Consider the following 13,544-nt stretch of genomic DNA (forward strand, 5'->3'; position numbering starts at 1 on the left):
GCGGTGGTTTGCCTCCTGCACCTTGTGGTGGGCGTTCTGCAGCTCCTTCACTTTGGCCCTGCACTGCAGTGTGTCCCAGTCATGGCCCCTTTCTGTCATGCATCATGAAATCTGTCCGTAGGTATAATTCCTACGGCTGGAGTGCAGCCGGGACTGGCCTTCTCTACCCAAATGCTGATGAGGTCCAGCAGCTCGGCATTGCTCCAAGTGGGGGAGCGCCTGGTGCGTGGAGCAGGCATGGCCACCTGGAAAGATGTGTTGAGACCACTGCACGCATCACCAAGCAAACAGGGAGGGGACTTTCAAAATACTCAAGAAATTTAAGGGGTGGGGCTCACGGTTGGTCACCTGAGGGCAGGGCAGTAGAGTTCAAACTGATGACCAGAGAGGCGAGAACAGGCATTGTGGGACACCTCCCAGAGGCCAACTGCAGCGCTGTAATCGACCAGGGTGTCTACACTGGCACCGCGGCACTGTAGCCCCTGCACAGAAACCTGTACACGTCTCATCAGGGTGGTTTTTTACAGCGCTGCCACTGTGCAGGTTCTGCGCACGAAGTGGCTTGGCAGCGTGTGCACCTCGGGAGTTCCACCGCAGAAAGCTGCTTTACTGCGCAGAAACCTGCCAGTGTAGACAGGGCCTCAGAGAAGTTAGAGATGAGAATGATTTATTGGCAGTGAAACAGCCAATCTAATTGCTTCTCACACTATGTCACTTCCTCTAGGTAGGACTGGCCAGGCAAAGGATTGTTCCCTAGCGTATATTCCCCAGGGCTTTCCCCAGTCCAATTTCAAATGATTCAGGGGATCAGTCCACTACCATTCTGGGTACCCCAATGTCTAGTACCTTGCACTACTCCTAAAACTCCGTGACATGAGCCTAACCCTGTTGATGGCCAGTTTATATCCATCTCCAATTTGCTCTTCTCTGGTACAGGAGATACCCTGACAGACACCTCGCCCAGGGGCAGCGCCCTCTAGTGCTACACCTTCCTCAGAACAGCTCGGTATGGATCTGTAAAAGATTTGACTATGGTGCCCACTACTGGGATATGTAAGCATTGCCTGGATATCCATGGATGTCCTGTAGACCAGCACTGTGTCCCCCTGTGACAAACACCCCACATATCCTCTTCTTTTCTCAGCTCTTAAGTTATCGTTACTGTTGCTCACCTCTGGAATCTCTCTGTCCATGCGCCTAAAACTGAACATATAACATGAGCCCTGGATCTCCCTGGTGCTGAGTAGGGGGAAATAATCACTCCCCTTGTTTCACCTGGTGCTTCCATTAATAGAACCCAGGGCAGCATTTGACTTACTTTTACAATGCTTGATTCTAATGTACTTACAGCAATTTCCTCTTATTCCTTTGAAAAAAGCTTGCTAATAAAGTAGGACTTACTGCCGCATTGCTGTGACAATACAGTAAGAAACCTGCTAACTGAGAGACGGTGCCAGTTACCAAAGAAGTCCTTTGCAATGGGAGATAGAATTGTTTTAACTATTCAAACACTGCTATTTCCCAGGTTGCCAGCCAGGGCGGTGCCCCATGAAGAGAGTGAATTTCCAGGAGCAGATTATGGGCCTGCAGAATGCAATCCAGAAGTTTATATTATAAACACTTTTAGGGCATAAACATTCCCACAATGCCATTCAGTTTTGACATCTCTTATGATCCTGCAGAGCATCATTCCATGCTCTTTAAAGTGCACTGAGGAGCCAGGTTTAGCACACACTGCAAAAGGGACCTTTCTGTCCCCAAACTGCATGTACTATAGTTTATTTCTTGGTTCAATAAAATCCCACTGGGCCAGATATTTCAAAACATGTGCGCAAAAAACCACACACCCAAGTTACCCACACGGAAGCCCTGATGTGTACACGCATGTGAGGAATTGGATGCACACACCCCTTTATTATATTACATACACAGATCACAGGAATCACATTGGGGCTTCAGGCATGTAAGCTGGGGGTGCACAAAGCATGCACACTCTTTTGCAGACACACCTAGCAATCTGCCCCATTACTGTGAAGTGCTTTTCAGGGCTCTGGGCAGAATATCTGCAGCCTTTGTCCTCCATCACCTTCTGGGACACGTTAGTGTGCAAAGCTTGTCTCAACCTCCATCCTCCCAAACCAAGATTCACCAGGACAGAGACTCACCTGCGTTTTCCTTATCCTCAGGTCAGCAGATGATCTATTCAATCCTTCCTCTTGTTCAATACTCTGTTCAATACCTGGTTGTGGACAGAAGAATTCAGCTTATTTTAGACTGTTTAGAAGAGAATAAGAGATTGCTTTGCAAACCAATTCTAAAAGCCAGAATACATGTGGATTAGAGACGCATCTGGATCCCACTGCAGTCCTCATGTCCTGAGATACCGGCCCATTTTATCCTGGGCTGAAAGCAGCTTTCCTGAGGGCAAACCACTAGCTCCAGCTGTCTCTTACATTTTCAGACAGCAGGACTGGTTACTAATTCAAACAGCTGAAGACTACATCTCTCTCTCGCTCTGCTGAGAAAGAGTCAGGAATGTAAAATAGAGTAGGAATTCTGTGCCCTGCACAGCAATGTCTGTACTAATGGACCTGCAACCCCTCCCAGGTTGGTGTCATCCACAAATTGTATAAGCGTACGGTCCACTCCATTATCCAAATCATTAATGTACATATTGAATATATTGCTCTCCTTCGAGACCCCTGCAGAACCCCACTAGATACGCCCTCCCAGTCTGACAGCAAAGTATTGATAACGACTGTTAGAGTTAAGTCTCTAAACCGTTTGTGCACCCACATTATAGTGATTTCATCTGGATCATATTTCTCTAGTTTGCTTATGAGAATGTCATTTGGGACTATGTCAAAAGCCTGACTAAAATCAAAATCTGTCACATCTACTGCTTCCCCCATCCGACAGGCCAGTCACCCTGCCAAAGAAGGTAATCAGGCTGACCTGGCATGACTCGTTCTTGACAAACTCACATTGGCTATTATTTACCATCGCATTATTGCAACATCTCCAGGCTGCCACTCAGCCGCACCTATAACACACAGCCCATCAGAAGTTCCACCTCAAGTCCCATGGCTCCTGATTGGCTCCCTTCCCCATATAAACCCAAAGGGCATTCCAGGAAGTGTCCAGGCAACGGCACAGATCTTTTGTACCTGCCTCAACTGTTCCTGCTCCTTATGTGGAATTCCTGGCTTAACCTTGGCTTGATTTGGACTTCACCGCCTGATTCTGACTACGACTTTGGTATTGACTCTGGCTTGGATCTGACTACGAACTCCTCTGCTACTCCCAGCCTTCGGGTTGCCCTTGCTCTGACCCTTGGCCATGACTGCCCTTCTTGGGATCCTGACAATTATTCTCTTGGTGGTTACAAATTAATTATTTATCCAGTATCTTTCCATGGATCGAAGTTAGGCTAACTGGTCTATAACTCCCCAGGTCCTCTTTGTTCCCCTTTTTAAAGATAGGTACTATATCTGCTCTTCTCCAGCCCTCTGGGACCTCACCCATCCTCCATGAGTTCTCAAAGATTCTAATGGTTCTCAGATTGCTTCAGCTAGTTCCTTAAATACCCTATGTGAATTTTATCAGGCCCTGCCAACTTGAATACATCTAATTTATCTACATATTCTTTAAACTGTTCTTTCCCTATTCTGACTGGGGTTCCTCCAGTCTTCTTGTTAATATTAATTGTATTAAGCAGCTAGTTACAATTAACCTTCTTAGTGAAGACTGAAGCAAAATAGGCATTAAACACCTGTCTACTTGATATCTTCAATTATTAGCTCTCCTTCCCTACTATGTAGTGGCCTATACTTTGTGTTTCTCTCACTCAAAATGTATTTAAAGAATCTGATCTTATTGCCTTTTATGTCCCTTGCTCGTAACCCTTACTCTTTCTGATTGTGTCCCTACATGGTTGTGCTATTCTTTTGTATTCATTCTTAGTGATTTGTCCGTATGTCCACTTGGTGTAGGATTCCTTTTTGATTTTCAGGTCATTAAAGAGCTCCTAATGGAGCCATATTGGCTTCTTACTATTCTTCCGATCTTTCCTTTGTACTGGAATTGTTTGGTGTTATGCCTTTCATATTGTCTCTTCAAGAAACCACCAACTCTCCAAACTACATTTTCCCTTCTATTTTCTTCCCACAGGATCCTGTGACAATCAGGGTCCAGACACCGAAATGGGAGAATAGGGGGTTTGAACCCCAAAGAAAAAGCAGTTGAACCAACTGATTGTACACAATGTTAATGTCCTAGAAACACATGCAGAGTAAGGTCTTTTATGAAAGCTTATCATGCTCTACACAGGCCATGCTTGTGGTGCTTTTATTTGTGTCCATAGAGAACTGTGCTCATAAAACTTCAGCTCCAGCTCACAGCAAGACAGTGAGTGTTCAGACAGGAAGAGGCACCTCCCAAGTCATTTGTCTACACAAAAGCAACTTCGGGTACCCACCCAGCCCAGGGAAGGACAACGGAAGATCATTAAATTTAATGGAAAGACACAGACATGCTGGCTCTTAAATCAAGAGGGGCTTTCCACATTCTGAATAAACATGAGTCACCATGGACTAAGAGACAAAGAAAAGCGAGGCAGGCGGGGGAAGATTTTTAAAACCAGGCTTGCGTCTGAGGCTTTTCATCCAGAATTTGGGGAACAGTCTGGAAGGTGGGAGGCTGTCTGTGAATGCTGGATCCTGCCTATGGCTAGTGGGTAGGCTGGGAAACTGTTCAAAGGCAATTGCTAACTTGTATTAGAAAGAGGATTTTATCTAATACTGTAATGTGAAGCCTGAAGTTGTGTGATGCCATTTATTTACTGGTTTGAGAGTAGCAGCCGTGTTAGTCTGTATTCGCAAAAAGAAAAGGAGGACTTGTGGCACCTTAGAGACTGACAAATTTATTTGAGCATAAGCTTTCGTGAGCTACAGCTCACTTCATCGGATGCATTCAGTGGAAAATACAGTGGGGAGATTTATATACATAGAGAACATGAAACAATGGGTGTTACCATACACACTGTAACCAGAGTGATCACTTAAGGTGAGCTATTACCTGCAGGAGAGCAGGGAGAGAGGGGGGAACCTTTTGTAGTGATAATCAAGGTGGGTCATTTCCAGCAGTTGACAAGAATGTCTGAGGAACAGTGGGGCGGGGGGAGAATAAACATGGGGAAATAGTTTTACTTTGTGTAATGACCCATCCACTCCCAGTCTCTACTCAAGCCTAAGTTAATTGTATCCAGTTTGCAAATTAATTCCAATTCAGCAGTCTCTCGTTGGAGTCTCTTTTTGAAGTTTTTTTGTTGAAGTATTGCCACTTTTAGGTCTGTAATCGAGTGACCAGAGAGACTGAAGTGTTCTCCAACTGGTTTTTGAATGTTATAATTCTTGACGTCTGATTTGTGTCCATTTATTCTTTTACGTAGAGACTGTCCAGTTTGACCAATGTACTGTGTAACTTGTATCTGTGTGCTCTCCCTTACTCTTTCATCTCGGAGTCTGTGGTTTTTCTATTAAATAAACCTCTTGTTTATTTTTACCCCTTGAAGGTCTCTCGTGTGCAGACAGTGTGGAGTGTGTGTGCTAAAGTGAGCTTGCACCCTCAGCAAGTTTGCAGATGACACTAAGCCGGGGGGAGAGGTAGATACACTGTAGGGTAGAGATAGGGTCCAGAGTGACCTAGACAAATTGGAGGGTTGGGCCAAAACAAATCTGATGAGGTTCAACAAGGACTAGTGCAGAGTCCTGCACTTAAGAAGGAAGAATCCCATGTACCGCTACAGGCTGGGGACCAACTGGCTAAGCAGCAGTTCTCCAGAAAAGGACCAAGGGATTACAGTGGATGAGAAGCTGGATATGAGTCAGCAGTGTGCCCTTGTTGCCAACAAGGCCAACAGCATCTTTGGCTGCGGAGTAGGAGCATTGCCAGCAGATCGAGGGAAGTGATTATTCCCCTCTATTCGGCACTGGTGAGGCCACATCTGGAGTATTGCGTCCAGTTTTTGGCCTCCCTCTACAGAAAGGATCTGGACAAATTGGAGAGAGTCCAGCGGAAGGCAATGAAAATGATCAGGGGGCTGGGGCACATGACTTATAAGGAGAGGCTGAAGGAACTGGGCTTGTTTAGTCTGCAGAAGAGAAGAGTGAGGGGGGATTTGATAGCAGCCCTTCAATTACCTGCAGGGGGGTTCCAAAGAGGATAGAGCTCGGCTGTTCTCAGTGGTGGCAGATGACAGAACAAGGAGCAATGGTCTCAAGTTGCGGTGGGGGAGGTCTAGGTTGGATATAAGGAAACACTATTTCACGAGGAGGGGGTGAAGCACTGGAATGGGTTACTTAGGGAGGTGGTGGAATCTCCTTCCTTAGAGGTTTTTAAGGCCCGGCTTGACAAAGCCCTGGCTGGGATGATTTAGTTGGGGTTGGTCCTGCTTTGAGCAGGGGGTTGGACTAGATGACCTCCTGAGGTGTCTTCCAATCCTAATCTTCTAGAATTCTATGATAAGTGGAGACTGGTTTCACACCTTTGGGGACGATGAACCAGAAGGGAAGGGTCTGAGTGTCTGGTGGTTAAGAACTGAGGAAGGACGGATTTGGGGAGACTCAGGACTAGAAGGGCTGCTGAGGTCACCCTGCAAGGAGTAACTAGGCTGGTAGAAGCCAGGGTGAGACCTTTGTGCTTGTGGGCTGGCCACAGGTGTCAGAGCTCTGAGCCACAGCAGCACAGCACTAAGGCATTTCAAGGTTACAGGGCAGGTGGTGACAGAACTCCCGCCTGGTCTGGGTGAACCCCAAATCATTACACACTCTCCCTACCAGTTCTCTGAGTTGGCTAAAGTCTTCTGCTGCTCTGACAGCTTCCTTTCCTTAGAATCATGACAGCATCATTTCAGGATCACTTTCACCCAACTTGCCTTCTACCTTCAGGTTGGCAACCACTGCCTCACCCTGTTGGTCACAATAAAGTCTAAAAACGCTGTCCCCATGTCCCTTTCTCCACTTCCTGAAACAAAAAGTTGCCCCAAAACATTCCAAGAACTTACTGAATCATAGAATCACAGAACATTAGGGTTGGAAGAGACCTCAGGAGGTCATCTAGTCCAATCCCCTGCTCATAGCAGGACCAACCCCAACTAAATGGCATTTTGGGACGTATACATAGGGGCATTGGCAGCAGATCGAGGGACGTGATCGTCCCCCTCTATTCGACATTGGTGAGGCCTCATCTGGAGTACTGTGTCCAGTTTTGGGCCCCACACTACAAGAAGGTTGTGGAAAAATTGGAAAGAGTCCAGCGGAGGGCAACAAAAATGATTAGGGGTCTGGAACACATGACTTATGAGGAGAGGCTGAAGGAACTGGGATTGTTTAGTCTGCGGAAGAGAAGAATGAGGGGGGATTTGATAGCTGCTTTCAACTATCTGAAAGGGAGTTCCAAAGAGGATGCATCTAGACTGTTCTCAGTGGTAGCTGATGACAGAACAAGGAGTAATGGTCTCAAGTGGCAGTGGGGGAGGTGTAGGTTGGATATTGGGAAAAACTTTTTCACTAGGAGGCTGGTGAAGCACTGGAATGTGTTACCTAGGGAGGTGGTGGAATCTCCTTCCTTAGATATTTTTAAGTTCAGGCTTGACAAAGCCCTGGCTGGGATGATTTAGTTGGGGATTGGTCCTGCTTTGAGCAGGGGGTTGGACTAGAAGACCTCCTGAGGCACTTCCAACCCTGATATTCTATGATTCTATGATTCTAAATCATCCCTGCCAGGACTTTGTCAAGCCTGACCTTAAAAACCTCTAAGGAAGGAGATTCCACCACCTCCCTAAGGAACCCATTCCAGTGCTTCACCACCCTCCTAGTGAAATAGTTTTTCCTAATATCCAACCTAGATCTACCCCACTGCAACTTGAGACCACTGCTTCTTGTTCTGTCATCTGCGACCGCTGAGAACAGCCGAGCTCCATCCTCTTTGGAACCCCCCTTCCAGTAGTTGAAGGGTTGCTATCAAATCCCCCCTCAGTCTTCTCTTCTGCAGACTAAATAACCCCAGTTCCCTCAGCTTCTCCTCATAAGTCATGTGCCCCAGCCCCCGAATCATTTTCGTTGCCTTCCACTGGACTCTCTCCAATTTGTCCACATCCTTTCTGTAGTGGGGAGCCCAAAACTGGACGCAATACTCCAGATGTGGCCTCACTGGTGCCGAATAGAGGGGAATAGTCACTTCCCTCGATCTGCTGGCAATGCTCCTACTAATGCAGCCCAAAATGCCGTTAGCCTTCTTGGCAACACGAGCACACTGCTGACTCATATCCAGTTTCTCATCCACTGTAATCCCCAGGTCCTGGAGACTGTGTTTTTGCCGTGCTGTTTTTTCAACAGATCTCTGGGTAGTAAAATTACTCCTGGGTCCTGTGTTTTGGATGTTTTTGTTTGTTCTAGAAATGCCTCATCTAGCTGCTCCTCCTCCTGATTTGGTGGTCTGTAGTAGAACCCTACCCTGTTTTCTTATTTAGCTCTTCCCCACTTATACCTCCAACCTCTCATCCTGGTAAGAGATCATGCTGCTCCTCTGAAGCTGGAATGATACCCAGCCACTCTCAAAGTGACTTTGTCTATATGGGCCAAGGTATAAGAAAGTCATTAATGGACACTTGGTGGAGTCACTGTGTGCACCTCCCTCTCCCTGATAGATAATCTCTATAACAGTGCCAGTAATTTTCAGCTTGGAAGGTGAGTGCACTGATATGGCTTCCACTCCAGAGCTGACCTAGAGTCACCACTGCATTTCTAAAGCATTCACATGAACTCCCCAATGGAACATAACATCATTTGCATATCGTTAGATGCAGTGAGAAATCCCAGAGCTGAAATGCCACAGCAAATGAGCCGAGCTCAAAGTGTCACAGAGACACTTACAAAATAAAACCTGCCAGGTGGTTAGTCCCCTTCTACAGGAGACCATGTACTAGGAAGTGGCCCAGTAACACTAAAGGGTGGACTTTGGGGCTGTGCTATTCATTTCTGGGGAACGACTCAGACTCCAAGGCCAGAAGGGACCACTGGGATCATCATCTGACCTGTGTAACATAGGCCACAGCATGTTCCCAAAATGATTCCTAGAGGAGATCTCTTCAACAAACAGCCAATCTGGATTAAAAATGGCCAGTGATGAAGAATCCACCACGACCACTGGTGAGTTGTTCCACTGTTTAACATTTACACCTTATTTCCCGTCTGAATTTGTCTGGCTTCAACTGCCAGCCACTGTATTGTGTTAGACCTTGCTCTGCTAGATTGAAGAGCCCATGATCAACTATCTCTTCCTCCTGTGATCAAATCACCCCTTAACCTGCTCTATGTTAAGATAAATAGACTGAGCTCCTGGAGTTTCTCAATATAAGGCAGGTTTTCTAATCCTTTAATCATTCTTGTGGCTCTTCTCTCAAACCTCTCTAATTTATCAACATCCTTCTTGAATTGTGGACATCAGAACTGGACCCAGTATCTGAGCAGTGGTCACACCAGTGACGAATACAGAGGTAAAATCACCTCTCTCCTCCTACTTGAGATTCCCCCGTTTATGCATCCCAGGATCACATTAGGTCTTTTGGCTACAGCGTAGCACTGGGAGCTCATGTTCACCTGATTATCCACCATGACTCCCAAGTCCTTTTCAGAGTCCCCTGCTCAAAGCAGGACCTAATCCCCAACTAAATCATCCCAGCCAGGGCTTTGTCAAGCCTGACCTCGAAAACCTCTAGGGAAGGAGATTCCACCACCTCCCTAGGTAACGCATTCCAGTGTTTCACCACCCTCCTAGTGAAATAGTGTTTCCTAATATCCAACCTAAACCTCCCCCACTGCAACTTGAGACCATTACTCCTTGTTCTGTCATCTGCTACCACTGAGAACAGTTTAGATCCATCCTCTTTGGAACCACCTTTCAGGTAGTTGAAAGCAGCTATCAAATCCCCCCTCATTCTTCTCTTCTGCAGACTAAATAACCCCGGTTCCCTCAGCCTCTCCTCATAAGTCATGTGCTCCAGCCCCCTGATCATTTTTGTTGCCCTCTGCTGGACTCTTTCCAATTTATCCACATCCTTCTTGTAGTGTGGGGCCCAAAACTGGACACAATACTCCAGATGAGGCCTCACCAGTGCCGAATAGAGGAGAATGATCACGTCCCTTGATCTGCTAGCAATGCCCCTACTAATACAGTCCAAAATGCCATTAGCTTTCTTGGCAACAAGGGCACACTGTCGACTCATATCCAGCTTCTCGTCCACCGTAACCCCTAGGTCCTTTTCTGCAGAACTGCTGCCTAGCCACTCGGTCCCTAGTCTGTAGCGGTGCATGGGATTCTTCCGTCCTAAGTGCAGGACACTGCACTTGTCCTTAGAATCATAGAATCATAGAATATCAGGGTTGGAAGGGACCTCAGGAGGTCATCTAGTCCAACCCCCTGCTCAAAGCAGGACCAATCCCCAATCAAATCATCCCAGCCAAGGCTTTGTCAAGCCTGACCTTAAAAACTTCCAAGGAAGGAGATTCTACCACCTCCCTAGGTAACGCATTCCAGTGTTTCACCACCCTCCTAGTGAAAAAGTTTTTCCTAATATCCAACCTAAACCTCCCCCACTGCAACTTGAGACCATTACTCCTTGTCCTGTCCTCTTCTACCACTGAGAATAGTCTAGAACCATCCTCTCTGGAACCACCTCTCAGGTAGTTGAAAGCAGCTATCAAATCCCCCCTCATTCTTCTCTTCTGCAGACTAAACAATCCCAGTTCCCTCAGCCTCTCCTCATAAGTCATGTGTTCCAGACCCCTAATCATTTTTGTTGCCCTTCTTGTTGAACCTCATCAGATTTCTTTTGGCCCAAACCTCTAATTTGTCTAGGGCCCTCTGTATCCTATCCCTACCCTCTAGTGTATCTACCTCTCCTCCTAGTTTAGTGTCATCTGCAAACTTGCTGAGGGTGCAATCCACACCATCCTCCAGATCATTAATGAACATATTGAACAGAACTGGCCCCAAGACCAACCCTTGGGGCACTCCGCTTGATACCAGCTGCCAAGTAGACATGGAGCCACTGATCACTACCCATTGAGCCCGACAATCTAGCCAGCTTTCTATTCACCTTATAGTCCATTCATCCAGCCCATACTTCTTTAACTTGCTGGCAAGAATACTGTGGGAGATCATAACAAAAGCTTTGCTAAAGTCAAGGAATAACATGTCAACTGCTTTCCCCCCATCCACAGAGCCAGTTATCTCACCACAGAAGGCAATTAGGTTAGTCTGGCATGACTTGCCCTTGCTGAATCCATGCTGATTGTTCCTGATCACTCAGAAATGTGACTCTGCACTCAGATGGAAAACGGGGATATGCTTTTTTCACTGCCAGACCAAAACATGCTAGTTACAGATGTTACTGAGCCAAAGAGCCTGGGGAAGGGCATTTTACAGGCCAGCCATGTTTAATTCCTCCTTCAGGATTATGCATCTCTCTTGAAATCTACAGAATACAGGTACAGTGGCTCCAGGAGAGGCAATGTAACTGCCTTCTTAAACCTACAGGACTCCAATTCTTCCATTAAGAGGGCTGTGTTCACCCCCGAAGGACAAGCAGTCTGCAACTGTGCACTACGCTCGCGGACCAAAGCAAGCCTAATCCCATCTAAGGCCCCATATCCACTGCAGCTAACCCGTGGGTGGGCTGCAGTCTCCAGACACTGTGGTCGCCCGAATCCTGGCTGGAGAGGCCGTGCAGCCCTGGCTGAACACATCTCATGGGCTCCTGGGGGTTCCATGCTATTTGGCTCCAATGTGTTCTCTCCTAGTCAGAGCACCCCAGCACGCCGTAATGTCACCCTCAGGTTGATAGTCTCATTGTCCTCACTCCCTAGTTGTTACAAAGACTGATTCTTCTGGTAATGGAAGCTGTCATAGAATCATAGACTCTCAGGGTTGGAAGGGACCTCAGGAGGTCATCTAGTCCAACCCTCTGCTCAAAGCAGGACCAATCCCCAATTTCTGCCCCAGATCCCTAAATGGCCCCCTCAAGGATTGAACTCACAGCCCTGGGTTTAGCAGGCCAATGCTCAAACCACCGAGCTATCCCTCCCACCATCAATCAAACTCACTCCATTCCCCTTCTGTGTTTCCCTGAGGCAGGAAGATGCCAACAAAATGGAGCATGCTGATGAAATAAGTTGACCTTCCTTGACTCTATGTCTGCTCTCTCCCCGCACCCCGTCCTCCTCTCCAGAGCCCCATGTCTTCTCAACAGGGACTTTATCTCAGTCTGACGGACACAGGAGGGGAAAAATCTGTGTCTGGAAGATTCTGATTATCGTGCTGGACACTGGAGACGCAGCCTGTGCAGCTGTTGGGGAACCTAATGAAGATGAGTCCATTTCCATACAGGTGATGTGAACCCAGGACAAGGTAGAACTTCTGTTCAGGAACCTTGCACCCTGCCATTGCACACACAAGGATGGCACCTCTTTGCCTCAACAAGCTAACTTGTTTTCCCTATTACCTCGTCAGGGACGTGCCAGCTCCGCCTGCATATTTTAAAGAGGCCTCATGTCATAAAGCAGAGATAATTCCTCTTCACCCTCGGAAAGCTGCATCCAGTGCTGGGGCCCCAGAGAAGGCCCCTCGGCAGGTGTGTTCCTCACAGACCCGTTAAGAAATGCCACCAAGCTTTTGTTCTGCTCCCAGAGAGGATGACACAGAGTCCCTGGCAAACCACGCTCCCTTGGGCTTGCTGCAGCCCTGTTCTAGCCAGCATCAGTGACAACTATGGGTCCAACACACATACCTGGTATTCCCAGCCCAGCCACTCCCCAGGCCCCTCAGCTAAAACACTTGCCTCTTGGCTCTGTGGGAGAGGTTCTCTTTCAGCCCCTGTGCTCCGAGAGTCTGTACAACGGAGCTCTGCTCTAGCCCAGCTGCTTGTCATTCTGCCTCTGCCTGGTCCATTGTTAACCCCTGGCCTGTCCTCAGGCTGCAAAAGTAGGTTAGAGGACTAGAGAGAGTAATTTACGGGGGGAGATTAAAAGTGAAAGATGGCTAATGTTGACAGAGGGTAACCTGAGAAAGGTGCAGCCACCAAGACCAGTGAGCAAAATTGCTCAGTGTGGTTCGGTGGGGCACAAGCAGGACTCACATACAAGTCTCAGATAAATAGTTCACTAAGCTGTCAGACTGCAGAGCCATCTCTCACCAGGAGTGGTGGAAGCCCCATGCTGAGATATTTCCTATTGCACTGGAGAAGACACAAGTGAAGATACACTGTAGGGGCCCAGCTTGCATTGGCTGGGGATGCACTGGGCAACATACTATGGCTTTTCCTTCTCTAATTTCTCTGGCCCTTCCTACATTAGCCCACTTTGCCAATGCGTGGAGGAATAGGGCCAAACCGGGGCAGGGCCCAGTGTACACCACAGCACAATGGGACCAAACTGTGGCAAGCAGCCCGAAATTCTACAGCCATATTAATTAATTGTACATCCATG

At 47.4% G+C, this 13,544-nt stretch overlaps 1 protein-coding gene across 3 annotated transcripts in view; it reads right to left on the reverse strand.

Annotated features, from left to right (window-relative positions):
• The window catches only part of STX1A (syntaxin 1A), a 323,436-nt gene that overhangs the window by 85,770 nt on the left and 224,122 nt on the right, over positions 1 to 13,544 (reverse strand). For all 3 annotated transcript variants that reach the window (XM_074974801.1, XM_074974802.1, XM_074974803.1), the window contains exon 5: positions 2,166 to 2,239. In XM_074974801.1, the coding sequence (XP_074830902.1) occupies positions 2,166 to 2,239 (74 nt within the window). The remainder of the gene's footprint in view (positions 1 to 2,165; positions 2,240 to 13,544) is intronic.

The sequence above is a fragment of the Natator depressus genome, chromosome 17 (genome assembly GCF_965152275.1).
Source record: "Natator depressus isolate rNatDep1 chromosome 17, rNatDep2.hap1, whole genome shotgun sequence".
Classification (NCBI taxonomy): Eukaryota; Metazoa; Chordata; order Testudines; family Cheloniidae; genus Natator; species Natator depressus.